Here is a 19772-nt window from a genome sequence, read left to right as displayed (position 1 = left end):
AGTGCATTTTTTATTACATCATAGAGTGTAAAACTCTTATACACTCATGAAAAAGTGAGAAGAAAAGAAAAAAATAACATCTTAGAATTATTTTTTTAATTTTATTTTTATGTATCTCAGAATTATTTTTCGAGTCATTTTGACTTTGCAGACATTAAAAAGAACTGTGGGGAACCCCTTGGGGGTTCCTCGGACCACACTCTGAGAACCACTACCATTAAAACTCCCTGCCTTGACTTCCTATAATTTATAATTACAAAAGGCAAATGGAGGGAGGATCTAATATTTTTTAATTTTTTTTAATGTTTATTCATTTTTGACAGACAGAGAGAGGCAAAGCATGAATTGGGGAGGGTCAGAGAAAGAGGGAGACACAGAATCGGAAGCAGGCTCCAGGCTCCCAGCTGTCAGCACGGAGCCCGACGCGGGGCTCGAACTCACGGACCGCGAGATCATGACCTGAGCCAAAGTCGGACGCTCAACTGACTGAGCCACCCAGGCGCCCCAGGATCCGATTTTTTTTAACCCAAATGCCAAAAGCTGATAAAGATTCTAGAGACAGGGTTGCCGGAAAGCAGCTGCTCCAGAAGGATCTAGAACACAGAGAACTTACCGTTTGAAGGCGGGGCTGTAGGTGTATGCCGTGTTACTGCTCAAGTTGTAGATGAACGGTAAGTGCTTGTGGATGTCTGCCGTGGACCAGCTACTGAAGAAACTGTTCAGTAAGCCTTGATCTGCCCCTAGATGACGGAACAGCGCTCAGAGAGAATTCAAGACTCGCTTGAAGGGCTTAATATACACACCCACCCGCGAGGTCCCATTACGTGTCTCCTCTCTGCCCACTACAACACGACCGTTCGTCTCAAAAGGGAGTGGTCGCCCACACCGTTAATCTTAACACCGCATATTGTCTCCAAAATTCTCCACCCATAACCTAGACCATTGATAATAAACTCACACGTTGTCTCCAGAATTCTCCATCTTGCCCACAATGAACCCCATCTGGTAGCAACTCTCCATCAGTCTCGTGTTTTCTTTTACGTGACAACAGTCGTAGCATGCTCCCCCTCTATTAAAGCCTGTTCCAGCCAAATATCGGCTTCTCGTTGGGTCACTTTATTCTACTCCAGGGGCTGGCCAACCAAGGCTTACCTCCTGTATGATCAGGATTGGGGACCCATCCTTCCTACTCACTGCGGGTGTTTTCAATGCTTTTCTACGTTGCGTATTTACTGACTGACTTCACTAATTCCTAACACGCTGCCTGGCCCTATTCTTCCACACCCGTCTTTAACTCACTTCGATTTGCCATTCACATATCTGGGGGAAGGTGAGCATGAGGCAGGGATATGGCTCCTGGGAAGACCCCCGTTCTCTTCCACCCACGTCCGGCTTCCCTCGCTTACCGTCAAAGCTGCCGTGGTCCACGGCATGTCGCAGCAAGAGGCCGTGCGTCTCGAGAGACGGTTGGAAGACAAAGACGCCGCTGTTGAAGCAGTCCGGCCACCCGGGATCCGGGGCTGCGGAAAACTCCGCCCTGTCAAACAGCTCATCGATATTGGACAGCACCTGGCAAAGCACAGCATGGGAAACCGTATGGCCACACGTCTCTTACCTCTGGGATGCAGGTGAAAACGCCACAGACACTTAAGGACGGGCAGACTATGTCCAGCAACTGGAAAGCCGTGCATGTTTTTTGACCGACTCTTCTGTTAGGCTTACAACAGACACAGGAGAGCGTTATGAGTAAGACTGCTCTCCGGCTCATTTCAGGCGCCTGAAGTAACACCATCTCTGAGACGACATTATTTTGTCAAGGTTTTTAAAATCCTGCGTAGAGCTTGCCCACCTGAATATCCTCTTTAATCCAGCAAAGGTGGCCAACGAAACTCTGCAAACCCGTGAACGGAGAGGTTTCCAAGTCAACGTGATGTTGCCTTCCAGAGCTTAACTATTAATTCCAGATTAATCCCTCCAACACCCATTGCCTTTCTAAACTGTGCTCTGCTTGGAAAAAGAAAACATTACTCCCATGCTGCTACGGGTCTTATTTTCCTTGGCACCTCCCCGTCTTCCCATAGAGATGCTTTTGCCCCACCAAGACGACCTACAATGGACTGGCGACATCCCAACTCCCTCTCACGCTTTAGCTTTCCAATGGCTGGTTTTGAAGGCAGCCAACATAGGTTCCCACCCTTCGGGTCACTACCCTAAATGACAAAGGGAGGGAGCCGCAGCCTCAGAAGCCAGCTGTTCCAGTCCCATTGGGACTATGCACTTCAATATACAATCAAGGCAAAATACTTTTTTCTGATTATTCGATTTCGTGTAGATGAAACGATGTGATTAGAAATCCCTCCTAGGGAAGGAGCGTGGCTTCAAGTCCCTTAGTGTCCCGAACGGGGACTACGGCAGTGCAAGTGCTGTGTTATACCTGGTTCCGATGCGCTGAATGTCAATGCTGGTGACAGAGATGGAGGTGGGGACCCAGCAGTAAGAACCAGCAGGCTACTTAAAAGGGGTCTTTGAGGGGTTCCTCGCTGTCCCCCCCCCCCCGTACTCACCAGAGTATCTGCATCCAGGAAGACGCACTTGCTGTAATGGGTGAGGGTCCAACAGTGAAGCTTGGTGAGGGTGACCCCAAGCTCAGGCCTCTTCAGAAAGGCCAGGTGGATGTAGTCTGCACTGTCCATCAGGTTCACCTCGATCACCTCATCAAACACCTTCGACAGGATAACCCTGGAAAAGAGCCACACCAAATACTAGGAGAGCAAGGGAATATTCAACACAGGACATGCTATCCCTTCAAGATGACACCCCTTTGCTACTCACAAAATGGAGCACGGATCCAAAACCCCAAGCAATCTTTGTGTTCAGGCTTTATTTTTGCCATGGAGTTTTGTATACTTCCCACTCATGCTTAAGCCTTACGCAAACTTAAAAAGTTTGACAACTATACAAAATTGTCTTAGAGTGATTCTGGTCATCCCTTAAGAAGGCAATTCTCTTAGAAAAATGTGTGTGCTGTGGGAATGAATGCTGAGCAGATACAGACCATCTCTATCAGTTTTTGTTTTATGATCATTTTTTATTTTTTTCATTTTATGTATTTACTTTTTGCTTGTATTTTATGTATTCAAAACCTACATTGTTGGTTGCATACAAGTTCAACACTCAAATGTTGAAAGACATTTTGTCAAAATGAAATTTCCCTCTATTCCATTAACTTATTTTTTTGCTTACGTTCTACTCCATCATAGACCAGAATGTTTGGGGATGCAAAGAATTAAGGAAGAGCTAGAAAAAGGATGGTGGAAGGTCAAAAGGATACAGGGAGCCAATCAGGAGAGTTACCCATGCCCAAGCTGGAAGCACTTTGAACAGGAAAACAAATAAGAAACCCAAAGTATAAAATGAATCTTCATGGGTCAATATTAGTATTAATATTAGTATCAAAAATATATTAATCTCATATTAGTATTAACATGCTAATTAATAGATAAGTAAATGGGAAAGAAGGACTAGCAGAAGAATTCCAAATAATAAATGTATTAGGAATGAGGGAAACAGAAAATCACCATTGGGGGTGGCTGGGTGGTTCAGGTAAGCATCCTACTCTTTTTTTTTATTTTATTAAAAAAAATTTTTTTTAACGTTGATTTATTTTTGAGACAGAGAGAGACAGAGCGTGAACGGGGGAGGGTCAGAGAGAGGGAGACACAGAATCTGAAACAGGCTCCAGGCTCTGAGGTGTCAGCACAGAGCCCGACGCGGGGCTCGAACCCACGGACCGCGAGATCATGACCTGAGCCGAAGTCGGCGGCTTAACCGACTGAGCCACCCAGGCGCCCCCATCCTACTCTTGATGTTGGCTCACAGATGGTGAGATCGAGCCCCGCATCAAGGTCTGTGTTGACAGCGTGGAACCTGCTTCAGCCTCTCTCTCTCTCTCCCTCTTTCTGGCCTCTCCCTTACTTGTATGCATACCCTCTCTCCCTCTCTCTCACAATAAATAAAATAACATTTGTAAACAAGAAAAGAAAAGAAAATCACCATTAGGCTAACACTGCAGTAATAATTGCTGTTGACAAGGTTCTCCGATGGATGCTAAAATCAATGTGTGAAGGTTTTGAGAAGCAGCAGCATGTTTTCATAGTCTGAATGTATCTCCCCAAGATATTTATCAATTACAAAGACAAAAATCATAATCCCACAGACAGAACCTTACCCATGTGACCAAGGTTAATATCACCCTAACAGGACACAGCCACATCACATACTCCTTGATAGGATGCCCTAAAAGAGGTACATCACTCCTGCAGACTTTTTTTTTTTTTTTTGCCAAAAATGCATAACCTCTACTAACGAGAAAATACTGGACAAACCCAAGCTGAAAGGAATTCTATAATATAACTGACCAGTACTATTTGAAAATGTCAAGATCATGACACGTAAGGAAAGAAAAAGAAAATGTGATAGATGCGAAGTCACAAGGGCAGATGTGATAATTAATGCAGGGTCCTGGATGAGAACAGAATCATCTAATATCAAGCACATCCTTTCTTTTCCACATTTTGTGTTGCTATTGAAGGTGCCTCCTGTACACATCCAGGATATGGCTGGATTTTATGTTTATTTTCCCCTGGCGATAGTCTCTCTCCCTTAAAAGGGATTTTTAACCCATTCACCTTTAGTATCATCATTGACATATTCTTACTGAGCCCTGCAGTTTTATTCTTTCCCTTTTTTTTTTACATTTATCATACTTTCTTCTTTGTAATCCTTTCCCGCCTTCCACTGCATGGATTAGATTTTTTTTTCCATTCCATGCATTTTTCCATTAATGCTTGGGAAGCATACATACCCTTTATAGTCTTCTGGTGGTTATAGTCTTCCTCAGACTGTCAACACACATATTTGAACTTATATTTTCTGGGGCACCTTGGTGGCTCAGTTGGTTGAGCATCCAACTTCAGCTCAGATCATGATCTCATGGTTCATGAGTTTGAGCCCCATGTTAGACTCTATGCTGACAGCTCAGAGCCTGGAGCCTGCTTCAGATTCTGCGTCTCCCCCTCTCTGCCCCTCCCCAGCTCGTGCACGGTCTCTCTCTCTCTCTCAAAAATAAAACATTTAAAATTCTTTTAAAAATATATTTTCTACCAAACGTGAAGATAGTCGGCATCTGTATGTTCACCCCAGAAGAGGCAAGAACATCACCTGATGTTCACTTCTGTCCCTCCCCACTGCACTCCACAATCACCTTGTTGTGGAGTGTAAATCCCAGACTATTTTCGTAATTATGCACAATGCATTTACAATTTAATCCGAGTTCTACTTAGTTATTTGTTTAGCAATGCTTCTTATATTACAAGTTCCTGCCTGGATTCATAGTTCATTCTGGTTGAGTACATCCTGAAGTCATTATGTTCCCAAAAGGTCTTTGAGCAGTAGAATTATTAAGCTTTTATGTATTTGGAACATCTTTATTTTGCTTTCGAACTGCATTAATGTGGCCGAACTGAGAAATCCCATTCCACAAGTACTTTGTGCTCCAGAGAATGTGAGACATCCACTGTCTCAACCTGACGGATGCTCAAGTGCACTTAGCGCCTTTCTCCGCTCTTTGTTGGGTTCATTCATGTGCTCAACGCTCACGGGGCATTCGCAACCTAAAATCCTTTCTCAAAGCAGAAATAGGAGAGGAGTTCCTCCCTACAATCCGTTCTTTTTCTTTTTGAAATTTCCATTATTAGGCAGGTGTTGGCATTTCCCAGTCGATCCGTTGTATCCCATACCAGCTTTTACGCTCGTGCCTTACGTTTTTTTGTGTGCTTCACTGAACAGTATTGAAAGTACCTACGTGTCTGAAAGAGTACTATTTCAACGCCAAGTTCCCCTTGCTTTTAACCCAGTTATTTATGGAATTTATGGCATCCTCAGGGTTGTGTAAAGATCTGGGAGCCAGGAGGGTGGAGGGCAAAAAAAGCATCACTCAGTGTTGCTACAAATAGATGGTGGTGTCACGTTCTTGAATTCTTTTGTTCAGTTCTGCTTGTTTTCTCAGAATAAATCCCTGGTCTTGGAGTTGAGTGTCACGAATACAATTAGTTTGAAGCTCCGAGCATGTGCTCCTGGGTTTGTTTCTGTGCAGAAAGATGACTCCACTCTGCACTTGGACCCTACAGCGGACAAAAGCAGAGTGGTGGTCCCCATGCTCACACCCTTGGTCACTTGCGGTCACCTGTCACTGTCTGTCTTCTACTGGACCACAGGGCACCGTTCCTCAGCTCTCCCGACGCCTGCAAACCGTGTCATGATTCTCCAACACTGGACCTTCCCAGGGTTACTGAACATTTCTGAATATTTTACAGCTCGTCTTCGGTGGACCAGAGACTGCCAGAAAGTCAGTGTGGACAGCTTGTACCGACCCCGAGGAGACGGGAACAGAGGAGGGAATCACATGGGAGTCATGGGGATGCTTTGGGCTCTTGGAGGACTGTTCTCTCTAAAAAAATATGACTGTCCCCAATCACCGGGGCAACTGATGGGACAGGAGGCAACCAGGAAGTACCCCACGTTTTCCATCTTAATCCCAACCAAGACTAACCTCTCTGGTTATAGATATCCTCCAAAGATATAGTGATGCTTCCCACCCTCCATCCCTGTTACGTCCACCTGTCCGTCTGTGCGTCCTGTTTGTAAGACTTCCTTGAACATGCACAGACAACAAGCCTCGTCCCCACCGCAGATCTCCTTAATGTGCCCCTTAGTTTATTTATTTGATCTTTCACGTTTACACATGGTATTTCTGACCAACAGAGGTCTGGCTCTCAGCCTCTGATTTAATTTAGAATGGTTTTCCCAGCTTTCGGATGAATGGCCCATCCATCATATCAGTGTCTGGAGACACGTGTCTTTCTGACAACCGCAGGGAGGGTCGTGGGTGGTGACTCTACCGGCATATCCCGAATGGAGACCAGAGATGCTGGTCAGCACCCAACAATGCACAGGACACCCCACAACAGACAGACATCCAGGCCCAAATGGCAGTAGTGCCCGAGCCAAGGCACCCTGATCTACCGACTTCTAAGATTTGTGTACACTTTAAAAAATGTTACACTTCCTCATCTGGATTTTATCCTGGTACACGTTTAACTTTATATTAAAAGGACTGGATCACTGCCTTTCTCTGTAAATCAAGTTGGGGTCTCAAGCTTAGGACGGTTTGTTAAAATAAATGAACACGTTCATTTTCCCCCCTAGGTTCTGAGATAGTTCCTATCACATGGAAATGAATTTCTTGTGGCCAACGTAACAGAACGTCCTTGATCAACTGCCCAGTCTCAGGACCTTCTAACTGATAAGTCTCTGTTCCCCACCCCCAGGTACTGGGTAGCAATGTTTTCTATGCCTTCTAGCATTCTTTTTTAAGATTCCGTTTTTTTTTTTAAGTTTATTTATTTATTTTGAAAAAGACAGAGAGAGCGCCAACCAGGGAGGGGCAGAGAGAGAGAGAGAGAGAGGAAGCAGAATCCCAAGCAGAGAATTTCTGATTTAAAATGTCTGAGGGGGGCGCCTAGGTGGCTCAGTCGGTTGAGCGTCCGACTTCGGCTCAGGTCACGATCTCGCGGTCCGTGAGTTCGAGCCCCGCGTCAGGCTCTGGGCTGATGGCTCAGAGCCTGGAGCCTGCTTCCGATTCTATGTCTCCCTCTCTCTCTGCCCCTCCCCCGTTCATGCTCTGTCTCTCTCTGTCTCAAAAATAAATAAATGTTAAAAAAATTTAAAAAAATAAAAATAAAAATAAAATGTCTGAGGGTAATGCTGTTTTTTAAATGTGTTTTGCTCTTAATGTCTACGTTTGTCACATTACAGTCAAAGGACATAACATCCAATTCCTGCGCCAAGTAACACATTAAATGCCTCCTTGTGCCGTGAGTATAAAATCAATTTTTCTAAGTGGTCCATGGCAGATGAGAAAAAGGGCCATTGTTTATAGAATGTGTAACGTTTAAGAGATACCTTATGCTTTATTCATTAGATCAACTTACTTACATGTCTGCTTTGTGAGTTAAAAACCAGCAAAACGGTATGAAAAGACTCTCCCCCTACGGTTCTTTCCGTTTGCCTGTGTATCAGATAGGTTTTATTTTTACGTGCTTTGTATAGGGATCGTTGGTGCACGGTCTTGAGCGGTATTATGTAACGTGTGAATTCTCCACTTGATTAGATAGCGTCTCTTGCCTGGATCCTGACACTCGGAAAAACCCTCTGATCGCCTCTGCTTTTCCTTCCTTGTACGTGTGATCCAATCCATCTGCCCATCCTTTATCAAATGAATATATCAGATAGAGGAGGAGGGGTGGGGGTTGGGGAACAGGTGACAAGGACGAAGGAGGGCACCTGTTGCGATGAGCCCCAGATCCTGTATGGACATGTTTAACAACTATATTAGACACCTGATACTAAATAAGAGTACACATGAACTATCCAGGGGTTTAAATAAAACCTGATAACTAGGGGCACCTGGGTGGCTCAGTTAAGTGTCCGACTCTCTTTATCGCCCCAGGTCATGATCTCACGGTTCACGGGTTCGAGCCCCGCGTCAGGCTCTGTGCTGACAGCTCAGAGCCTGAAGCCTGCTTCCGATTGTGTCTCCCTCTCTCTCCGCCCCTCCCCTGCTCATACTCTGTCTCTCTCTGTCTCTCAATAATAAATAAACGTCACTCAGAGCCTGACTCCCGTCTCCAGCCCCTGCCTCCAGGAAGGCGTCCTCTGACCTCACCCCACGGCCCCCACAGCCAAGGATAAAAATGCAAGATGCTAACGCCATGTCGCAATGACCATCTCCTCCAAACTGCAGACATCCAGACCGTGCCTCCGGGAGCCCTGAATTCACACAAGTCTGTTCTGACAACAGTCACCTTCAAGACAATTCTCTTTAGTAGGAAGATGAAGAAAAAAGAGAATTCTCTTTATTAGAAGTAAATGTAGAAAAGGAAAAACGGGCAGTCATGGGATCTGCTCCTGGAGTCATGACCCAGAAGGAACGCGGGGTTGCCCATGCAAACGAGCACCATTCGTGACCGTGTGGTGACAACCCCTACACGCGTCTGCACAGACGGGAGCCTCCCCACGCTCGGGTGCGAATGCACAACCCGCTCTACAGAACCAGGACGTCTGAGGAGCTCATGTGTCTGCATTCGCAAGCATGCGCCCATGGCCGTGAAGGCGTCGTGATCAATCTGAGCTTGGAATCGTCCTCGATCTCCCGTGGCAAACCTTGCGTGGCGATCTCAAGGTCCCGGACTGTGGAACGCCTCAATTCAGATCGCTGCACGGGCGCCCCCTGTTCCCAGGACACACGTCAGGGGCCCGTCGAGGCAGGAACCTGCACCTGCTTCCTTGTCCCCGCCTCCTGCACCTGCTTCCTTGTCCCCGCCTCCTGCACCTGCTTCCTTGTCCCCGCCTCCTGCACCTGCTTCCTTGTCCCTGCCTGTACACACACTGTGCCCGCTGACCATGGGCCAAGTGGGGGTCCTGTTTCTACTGGGCTGGTGCTGTGTGCCCGCAATGCCCCCACCCCACCACCCCCGCTCTCCTTCATGGGACCCTCAACCCCACCCTCGCGTACCGCCGACCTCCCGACCGCTCCCAGTGTCTCGTCCCGGGGAGCAGGTGGCAGGCACAGCATGGATGTGCAGGCTGGGATCCCAGCTTGGTACGCCCGCCCGAGGGGTGCTGCTAACAGGGGGCCAGAGAGGGGCACCGACAGCACCCAACCCATCAGGCACCGTGAGGCTTCTCGATCAGCCGTCCCTCGCGTGGCTCGCCTGGTTGTGACATCCCTGGGCCTGCTGGCCGACCCTCCCCAGCCTCTCTCTCCCAGAGTCACCACGAGAAACCCAGAGCTCTCCTCCGTACCCAGACACGCACTCACCACCACGACAGACAGACGCCCGGAAATCTGCGTGCAACACGGGGGCACGTACGCACTCATCGGGAAGCAGAGCCCCGTTCCGCCCTCCCAAGGCTCCTGCAGAACCGCCTGAGGATCCCCCGACTCCCGAACTGACATCTCTATCTTCCTTTGGGGGACCTGCCTACGTGGATCACAACTGGCGCGTACCAGAGTCACACGCCCCCCGTGACGGCCCGTGCTCCGGACCCCCCGCACCTCCCTGAGCATCGGCGGCCTCGCGTCCCTGCACGGCAGCAGGAAGCGGCCGAGCGCGTGAGAATCTCCCCGTCTTACCTGAGCAGGCTGGACACCTGTGAGGTGATGAGAACCACCAGCTTCCGGGTCGCCCGCTGCGTCCTCAGCGACTGTCCCAGCACCAGAGCGCCCTGGCAGTACGTGTCATTGGTGGCCAGCGTCACAAACGCCTGGTCCAACACTGTGGACGTGGACAAAAACACCAGAGTGACGTCCCGAGGCGTCTCCCCAGGTGGCCGGGTTCGAGGTCAGCCCTGTCTCTGCCTCTGAATCATCGCAAACTGCTCGATATTTCTCAAACGTTCCCTGGGAACACTTTCCTTACATCCTTCCTTTTTTTTATGTTTTCCTTTATTTTTTTTTAATAGCCTGTACATCCCACGTGGACCTTGAACTCACACCCCCGAGATCAAGAGTCACACGCTTCCCAGTCGGGCTCCCCGACGTCCCTTTTCATTGCAAAACACACACAGGGGCGTCTGGGGGGCTCAGTCGGTTGAGCGTCCGACTTTAGCTCAGGTCACGATCTCACGGTTCGTGAGTTCGAGCCCCGCGTGGGGCTCTGTGCTGACAGCTCAGAGCCTGGAACCTGCTTCCCATTCTGTGTTTCTCTCTCTCTCTCTCTCTCTCTCTGCCCCTCTCCTGCTCACACACACTCTCTGTTTCTGAAAAATAAGTAAATATTAAAAAAAAAACTAAAAAAAAAATCACACAGACACCCATGGAGTGTAAGGAGACCCCACCCGTGAAACACAGCCCAGCAGAATATGATCACAAGGTACTGATGCTCCAAATATCTGATCCTGAGCCCAAGCACATGGAAACGAGTCAGCCACCGTCCGATGATCTGAGCTACATTCTAGATGCCCGTGAGACTCGCCACAAAAAAGCTACGCCCGGTTTCCCACCGCGTGGACAGGACAGGAGGAAACGGTAACAGCAGATCCCGTTGAGGGCCATTTGCAATCCAAGTGCATAGTCTCTCCCGGTGTTCGTGTCTCCTGGGACTTCCAGACTTAGTTCCTGGTCCGCCCAGAGCGCGTTGCCAGGAGAGACACAACAGCGTAAAGAAATCCTGGGCAGGCTCCGTGCTGTCTGCAGAAATTAAAATTCGCAGCACGCAGCGTGGGGCCCGAACACACAGACCTCGGTTCTCAAAGGCCAGAGAGCCGAGCGGAGCCCTCCCCTCCCCTCCCCTCCCAGCAGGGCTGGCGGCTCCCAAAGGAGGGCGTGAAGGACTCACATTCACAGTAAATATAATGTGACAAAGGCAAGCTTCTGAGCGAGGCCTGTTTCTTGGGGCGCCTCCCTGACCTTTACATGCCATAGGGCTACATTCCAAGGTGCATTTGTCACAACAGGATCCCGTCTGCACGTGGCTGCTGCTGCTGCGTTAAGAGGAGTGGGCGAATGGTCTCCTCTGTGGCTTGAGTCTTACCCCACATTTGAGAACTCAACTTTCTAGGCACGAAATACCCATCTACCTACCTGTTATCTATCTGTCCATCCATCATTATCTATCTATCTGTCTATCTATCTATCCATCCATCCATCCATAAATCCATCCATCTATCCACCCATCCATCATATCTATCTATCTATCTATCTATCTATCTATCTATCTTATCTATCTATCTATCTATCATCTATCTATATCTATCCACCCATCCATCCCTCTAACCATCCATCTATTTCTGTGTCTGTCTGTCTATCTATCTATCTGTCCATCCATCCATCATATCTATCTATCTATCTATCTATCTATCTATCTATCTATCCATCCATCCATCAATAAATCCATCCATCTATCCACCCATCCATCATATCTATCTATCTATCTATCTATCTATCTATCTATCTATCTATCTATCATCTATCTATATTTATCCACCCATCCATCCCTCTAACTATCCATTTATTTCTGTGTCTATCTATCTGTCCATCCATCCATCATATCTATCTATCTATCTATCCATCCATCATACCTATGTATCTATCCATCCAACTATCATGTATCTATCTATCTAATCCATCCATCATATATATCTATGTATCTATCCATCTAACTATCATCTATCTATCTCTCTATCCATCTATCTACTATCTATCTATATCTATCCACCCATCCATCCCTCTAACCATCTATCTATTTCTGTGTCTGCCTATTTGTCCATCCATCCATCATATCTATCTATCTATCTATCTATCTATCTATCTATCTATCTATCATCTATCCATCATATCTATCTATCCATCATATCTATCTATCCATCTATTTATCCATCCATCCATTCATCCATCCATCCATCAATAAATCCATCCATCTATCCATCCATCGATCCATCATATCTATCTATCCATCTATATCTATCTATCCATCAATCCGTTCTATCTGTTATCTATTTATCTATCATCTATCTATATCGCCAACATATCAATCAGCTACCATCTATCTATATATCCATCATCTATCATTTACTTACCACATATTATGCACCACCTGTCATCTGTCAACCATTTATTACAATCACCTATCTATCTATTCATCCATCCATCATATCTGTTTGTCTGTTATCTATCCGCCCATCCATCCATCCATCCATCCATCATCTAGTTATCTCTTTTTCTATGAATCTAGTTTGTTTTGGTTTTGTTTTGTTTTTTACACAACTGGCTTTGAATGCTGTTCAGTCTGCAGGGACAGGGATAGCACTCACAGAAATATGGACAACAAAAAACAATGTCGTGGGAAAAGCAAGGAGGGTAGTTTTGCCACGAGGTGCTGGAAGGCCGAGGAGACACCCCTGTGACGTCTGAGACATGGGAACAAAGACTGGGGTCCCCCAGAGACCTCACGGTGACAAGAGAGAGCCCCGGACCAGAACGGATGACCCTGTGACAGGATGGCCATGCAGACAAGAGGCAAGTGTTGCTCAACTGGCCCGAGATAAGGTCCTAGGTGGAACAGAACACGAAAGAGTCCAAAAACTGGTAACGGCACACACTGGTTTTACAGCGTTTTGTAGGGACATAAATGTACCTGATGTAATCGATGGGTGTTATGAGCTGAATTACGTCACACCGTCAAATTCACACAAAATCTTCCCCCCGGGACCTCAGAATATGGATATATCTGGAGATGGGGTCTTTGAAGAGGAGAGTAAGGTAAAATGAGCTCAGTAGGGTGGGCGTGATCCCACAAGACTGAGATCCTTATAAGAGGAGTTTAGGATACAGAATGGCACAGAGGGACGACCATATGAGGACACGGGGACAAGATGGTCTACACACGAAAAAGAGAGGCCACAGGAAGAACCAGTCTCAGCCCCGCCCGGATCTGACTCCCAGCCTCCAGGACCAGGAGAAAAGACACGTATGTTATCTGAGACACGTCATCGAGAGTATTTGTCACAGGAGTCCGGTAATGGCACACCCAGCCCGGGGGAAACGCAGCAGAGAAATCACCCAGTGACCCTTCCTCACAGAAAAAGAAAATCCCCAACGAAGCTTGCTCGGATAGCACCCAAAAAAGAACATCAAATTCTGGCCGAGCGGAAGTAACAGCATGACCTCACAAAGACCCAACTAGGTTACTCCTACTCATTGATCTTTTCGATGATCAGGAGCCCGGCTGCCCTGTACCTAAGGCAACCGTCAGGCCCAGAACAATTAATTAGATTTCCAACCATCTCACGTTTCAGAACGACCGGGATTGGACACATCAGCGGCTTCCTCGTGAGGCACGGGGTCTCCGGGAACCCCAAATGACGCTCTGCGGACAGGCAGTTCGTTCGCTGATTTCCTACAGAAGTCACAGCCGGGGCTGGGACCACTGAGCGGGTTGGACACAAGGACCCGGGCCTGATTCTGCTCAGGACGGACGGCTTCGTGATCCCGCTAACGGGAGTGCGCAAAATCACTCACGGGGAGGACCCCCATCAGAGGAAGCAACGCAGACCAATGGGTCTCCACCTTGACAAGGATGAGAATTCACCCACCCACGCAGTCCTGCTTTTAAGCACCGACCAAGTTTCCATAAGGCATCAGCCAATGCGGGTTTAAGAAAAACAAACAAAACAGATATTCCTGCAAAAGCGAGTTCAGCCGGACGAACGTGGCAGCTGAGAGTTTCCCAATGGGTCTGGAAGAAACCCGTTTATTTTTACCCGTGTCTCTTCCTGGCCTGTCCTCCACTTGACCTGTCTTCCATCCGCCCCCCTCCGAAATAACACAGCCGGCTGGCTCCCTCCTCCGCCCCGTCCGCTTTTACTCAAAGCTGGTTTCTGTTCCCCCCGCCCCCACCCAAGGAAAATGTGGAATCCACAGTTGGGGTCTTGGAGCACACTGCAGGGCTGACCGGGATGTGTCCCAACGCCTCTCGCTGAATGCTGCCATTATCCACAGGCCCCAGAGGCTTCGGGAAGGTGGTTTCCCCTGTGCAGGAACGCAGGCCTCTCCCTGCAACACAGGACCTGTTTTCCTCCTCCTGGGAACAGACTCTTAACAGCGGGAACCACAGGGAACCATGGTCCTGCGTCCCCGCTCAACAAGTCTCCTTTCTAAGGCCAGAGAAGAGGAAAACACAGATTTACCAACCTCTGAATAAAAAGTAACGTGGTTTTTTTTTTCTTTCTCTAATGGGCTCGTGCATGGTCACGTCTGGTCTGGTGCAAGACGGAAGGTGGCTTTGTGCCAGCAGGAGGACAGGCATCTTTCTCGGGGGCGAACGTCACACGCTAATCACCTAATTGTGTGGCTCCCTGAAGTGTCCACATTTGACATCCACAAAACCCAAGGCCACGTGCAAAGGGCTGGATCTGAGCCTTCCGGGTCAGGCCCAGCCTTAAGTCCCAGGTGTGCACCCACCCTAAGCTTGCTGCCGTGCGAAGAGATGATCCGGAACCTGCTATCTGTCGCCCGGTTGCTGAGAACCCCACACAGTGCAATCCTGTGGCCAAGAAACTAGCCCACTGGAACTCCCCGGGCAACGACTGACAGGAGGGAAATTCGGGAGTCTCCAAGGCCCCTGCCCATGCTATAAATGGCCCCTCCCCGCTGGTGAGACTCACCCCAACTCCGCCCATCTGGCAGCCCCAGCACTGGGGAGGCGAGGGGTTTGGGGAGACTGTGGGGGCACAGCGGGGGTCTCTCCAGATCAGATGGATCTCACAGGTGCCAGAAGGAACAGAGAGGCTAAACGCAAAGCCTTCTCCGACTCACCCGGCATGGTTCCGCGCTCGTCGCCTGGCGCACAGTGGGGCTGACCGTCTGGGCTCTCCTGGGCGCGCGGGTGGACTCCGCCGGCTGGAGCAGGGCCTAGCAGAGGCGGCGGCGGTGTCGTCGTCGTCTCCAGGGGACCCGCGCGGAGCTCCAGGCCTGCAGGCGACAGCTGCACTCCAGATACCCACAGCTGCAGCCCCAGCCCGGCGCGCCCCGACCCTGGGCCCTGCTGAACCCGAGCCCCCTCCACGACCCCCGTGCCCTGCACGTCCTCGTCCGTGCTCGTGGGCAGCCTCTGTCCCCCAGCCAAACTCCCTTCGACCCTGTTTCCCCGACCCGGAGTCACCTGCGACCCCTCTGCGCCCCGGGGCACCCTCAGGCTCGCTCTGGCCCTAGCCCGTCCGCCCGGGTGGCAGAAGCGTCCCCGCCGTGCCCGGCACTCCCTCCAGCCTCCGCCCTCCAGCCTCCACCGTGCCCCCCGCTCCCTCCGGGGGCCCCTAGACCCCTCGAAGCTCCCGAGTCACCTGCGGCCCCGCCGCGCCCCGCCCCTCCTACTAGCGCCCGGAGGCCTCGGCCCCACCCTGGCCCCGCGCCCCTGTCGCCTCCTTCCCTGCGGGTCCCCCACAGCGTGCGCCACCCCGCCCCTCGTCCCTCGGCTCCCCCGCAGCGTCCCCCGCCCGGTCCCCGCCACGCCCCAGCGGCCTCCACGCCCCCGCACGTCCCGAGCGCACCAGCAACCCGGAGACACCCTCCCCGGACTCCTGCCCAGGACCCAGCAACCCCGCGCCCCCCACACCTCCTGCGCACTCCGGCAGCCCGGCGCCCCCTGCCCAGATCCCTGCCCAGCCCCCGCAGCCGCGCGCCCCCCACACCTCCTGCGCACTCCGGCAGCCCAGCGCCCCCTCCCCAGATCCCGCCCAGCCCCCTCAGTCCCGCCCCCCCATACCTTCCGGGCGCCCCCCACACCTCCTGCGCTCCGGCAGCCTCTGGCCGGGCAGGCGCTGAGAGGCCCCGCGGCCCGCGCCCCGCGATTGGCCGCTAGCCGGAAGCCAGGCCCCACCCCCGCTCGGCCGCAGGGGCACAGGTCCCCACCTCCGCCGCAGACCCCGCCCCCCCCGCCCCGGGCCAGCGCCAGACTGAGCCGCGACAGCCCTCCGTCCCGCCCCTGCCCCCACCCCACCCCACCCCACCCCCAAGCCCCCTCCTTGCCAAATCCTGGAGCCCCAGGTTTGGAGGTTTGCACATTTAACCTTCAACCAGCCCGCCCCAAAGTAAATGTTTGCAGTGGCCTGGCCGGCCTGGGCTCAAGGCCAGCGAGCTGCCCTGCGGAGGCCACGCTGGAGACCTACCCGCAGGGACCGCGACGCTGGATCTTAACCGAATTCGGGGCGAGCGCAGGGAAGAGCGAAGCGGGCGCGCGCAGGAAGGCGGGAGAGGACCACAAGATTAATGAAGTCTTGGCGCCTCAGCGCTTGAATCCGTGCGCGCCTGGGCCAGGGCACCTGTGAGTGTGCGCGCGAGTGGGCGCACCTGCGCACGCAGGGGTGTGCCTGTGACCCCGCAAAGCGCCAGAGGGTGGGTCTAAGACTTGGATATGTAAGTGACCGGCCTCAGGCATGGATGCAACAGTGAGCGAGCCTATCCGCCGGTGAGTGAGTGAACGAAGGGAATAACTGAACGCACGCTTCAGTCAAAGGAGGAGGGAATCCATGAATGAGTATAGGAGTGCGTGCAGTGCATGCATGAGTGAGCTCCTGCGCCGTCGCTGGGGAAAAGGCTACCCATATCCACGCATGAGTGAGTTCCTGCACCGTCGCTGGGGGAGGGGTGCCCGTATCCACGCATGAGTGAGCTCCTGCACTATAGCTGGGGGAGGGGTGCCCGTATCCACGCATGAGTGAGTTCCTGCACCATCGATGGGGGAGGGGTGCCCGTATCCACGCATGAGTGAGCTCCTGCACTATAGCTGGGGGAGGGGTGCCCGTATCCACGCATGAGTGAGGTCCTGCACCGTCGCTGGGGGCGGGGTGCCGGTATCCACGCATGAGTGAGTTCCTGCACCGTCGCTGGGGGCGGGGTGCCCGTATCCACGCATGAGTGAGTTCCTGCACCGTCGCTGGGGGAGGGGTGCCCGTATCCACGCATGAGTGAGTTCCTGCACCGTCGCTGGGGGCGGGGTGCCCGTATCCACGCATGAGTGAGTTCCTGCACCGTCGCTGGGGGCGGGGTGCCCGTATCCACGCATGAGTGAGTTCCTGCACCGTCGCTGGGGGAGGGGTGCCCGTATCCACGCATGAGTGAGTTCCTGCACCGTCGCTGGGGGCGGGGTGCCCGTATCCACGCATGAGTGAGTTCCTGCACCGTCGCTGGGGGCGGGGTGCCCGTATCCACGCATGAGTGAGTTCCTGCACCGTCGCTGGGGGCGGGGTGCCCGTATCCACGCATGAGTGAGTTCCTGCACCGTCGCTGGGGGCGGGGTGCCCGTATCCACGCATGAGTGAGTTCCTGCACCGTCGCTGGGGGAGGGGTGCCCGTATCCACGCATGAGTGAGTTCCTGCACCGTCGATGGGGGCGGGGTGCCCGTATCCACGCATGAGTGAGTTCCTGCACCGTCACTGGGGGAGGGGTGCCCGTATCCACGCATGAGTGAGCTCCTGCACCATCGCTGGGGGAGGGGTGCCCGTATCCGTGAAGGCGTGAGTTCTTGCACTATCGATGGAGGAGGGGTGCCCGTATCCACGCATGAGTGAGTTCCTGCACTGTCACTGGGGGAGGGGTGCCCGTATCCATGCATGAGTGAGTTCCTGCACCATCGCTGGGGGAGGGGTGCCCGTATCCATGAAGGCGTGAGTTCCTGCACCGTCACTGGGGGAGGGGTGCCCGTATCCACGCATGAGTGAGTTCCTGCACCGTCACTGGGGGAGGGGTGCCCGTATCCATGCATGAGTGAGCTCCTGCACCGTCGCTGGGGGAGGGGTGCCCGTATCCATGAAGGCGTGAGTTCCTGCACCGTCACTGGGGGAGGGGTGCCCGTATCCACGCATGAGTGAGTTCCTGCACCGTCACTGGGGGAGGGGTGCCCGTATCCATGCATGAGTGAGCTCCTGCACCATCGCTGGGGGAGGGGTGCCCGTATCCATGAAGGCGTGAGTTCCTGCACCGTCACTGGGGGAGGGGTGCCCGTATCCATGAAGGCGTGAGTTCCCGCACCATCACTGGGTGGATGGGGAAAGGGGAACATGGGTACCCAGAAATGCTGCCCTGAAGAGACGAACGTCTTGGACGCACAACTTGAAGGGTCAGCAGACAAATGCAGGGTAGGAGTTAGCGTTAGGACAGGAGACACGTGAGCCATGGAGAGTCGCAGAGGGAGGGAAATGGCAGCCAGATGGGCCAAGAACTCCTGAGACCAGACAGCTCGTGACTGGGGCCATGGGAGAGCGTTAAGGACCAGTGGTCAGAGAGAGCAGGCAGTTCCTTCTGGAACTCTTCATTCTCTGTGGCCTTCCTGGATCCAATGAGCTGTCATTGTCCTTCTGGCTCTGGGGTCCAGGGGGCATATATCTGCAGGGGGAGTTGACATGCCTGTTGTTCAGGGACAGAACCGGGCTTCCCGCTTTGCGAAGTCACCTGGGGTAGGGGAGGAGGACAGAAGAGTCACAGAGGAGGTCACCTCCCCACAACAGGACTTTGGTGGATTTCATGATTCCCCATTGTGATAAGTGGCCCACTAGTGACTGCATGGGGAACAGGGGCTTTGCATCCTTAAAAGCCGCAGGCCTCAGGGGGCTTGGAAAAGAAGGACCTTGGGCGTAACAATGGCAGAGACGGAGAAGGGAAGGGACCCAGGTTCCAGCAGCCCGTGTCCACAGAGGCAGCAGCTTGATGGGTAACCATCCGCCTCAGGGCACAGGTGCTGGTGGGGTTATTCACCCCAGGGCCCAGAGGGGCCCAGAGCTGTTAAGACCTTGCAAGCCGGTGAGGGAAGTGGGCAACGCCATCTGGAACACTCGGGGGCAGCGCCACGCCTCATCATGCTCACGGTCTCCAGAACGCACACCTGGTGAGCCACGACGGTATCGTGGGTCTGACGCCACTGGAGAGGGGCTTATGGAGCTCCCTGCCCCCACCACGGGCTGTGTGCCCCTGCTTGACCACTTCTGGGGTCTGGAAAGGTATCTGCAGGGCTCACTGAGCCTCTAGAAGGTTCTCTGAAATCTCCGCAGCCTCCAGACTAGCAGTGGGAAGAGGAGAAACGTTCTCAGGAAGGTGGACAGCATGGGGAAGAGTTCCCGTGTGAGTCCTGCTCGGCCCTCCACACCCCCCTCGCTTCCA

The 19772-nt window shown here is 52.1% G+C and overlaps 1 protein-coding gene across 4 annotated transcripts in view; it reads right to left on the bottom strand.

Moving 5' to 3' along the window:
- The window catches only part of GYG2 (glycogenin 2), a 32451-nt gene extending 15394 nt beyond the window's left edge, over nucleotides 1–17057 (bottom strand). For 2 of the 4 annotated variants that reach the window (XM_053891879.1, XM_053891880.1), the window contains exons 1-6: nucleotides 16383–16488; nucleotides 15437–15592; nucleotides 10256–10397; nucleotides 2565–2739; nucleotides 1407–1569; nucleotides 614–740 (exon numbers count right to left, since the gene is read on the bottom strand). In XM_053891879.1, coding sequence (XP_053747854.1) covers nucleotides 614–740; nucleotides 1407–1569; nucleotides 2565–2739; nucleotides 10256–10397; nucleotides 15437–15443 — 614 coding nt within the window. In that variant the 5' untranslated portion in view covers nucleotides 15444–15592; nucleotides 16383–16488. Of the gene's footprint in view, nucleotides 1–613; nucleotides 741–1406; nucleotides 1570–2564; nucleotides 2740–8055; nucleotides 8327–10255; nucleotides 10398–15436; nucleotides 15593–16382; nucleotides 16489–16785 lie in introns of those variants that run through there. The other 2 variants (XM_019431171.2, XM_019431173.2) reach the window with 2 other exon arrangements.
- Between the last annotated feature and the right edge of the window lie 2715 nt (nucleotides 17058–19772).

Source organism: Panthera pardus, unplaced genomic scaffold (assembly GCF_024362965.1).
Source record: "Panthera pardus isolate Hobbes unplaced genomic scaffold, ASM2436296v1 HiC_scaffold_27, whole genome shotgun sequence".
Taxonomy (NCBI): Eukaryota; Metazoa; Chordata; class Mammalia; order Carnivora; family Felidae; genus Panthera; species Panthera pardus.
This window is presented reverse-complemented; position numbering and strand designations above follow the sequence as displayed.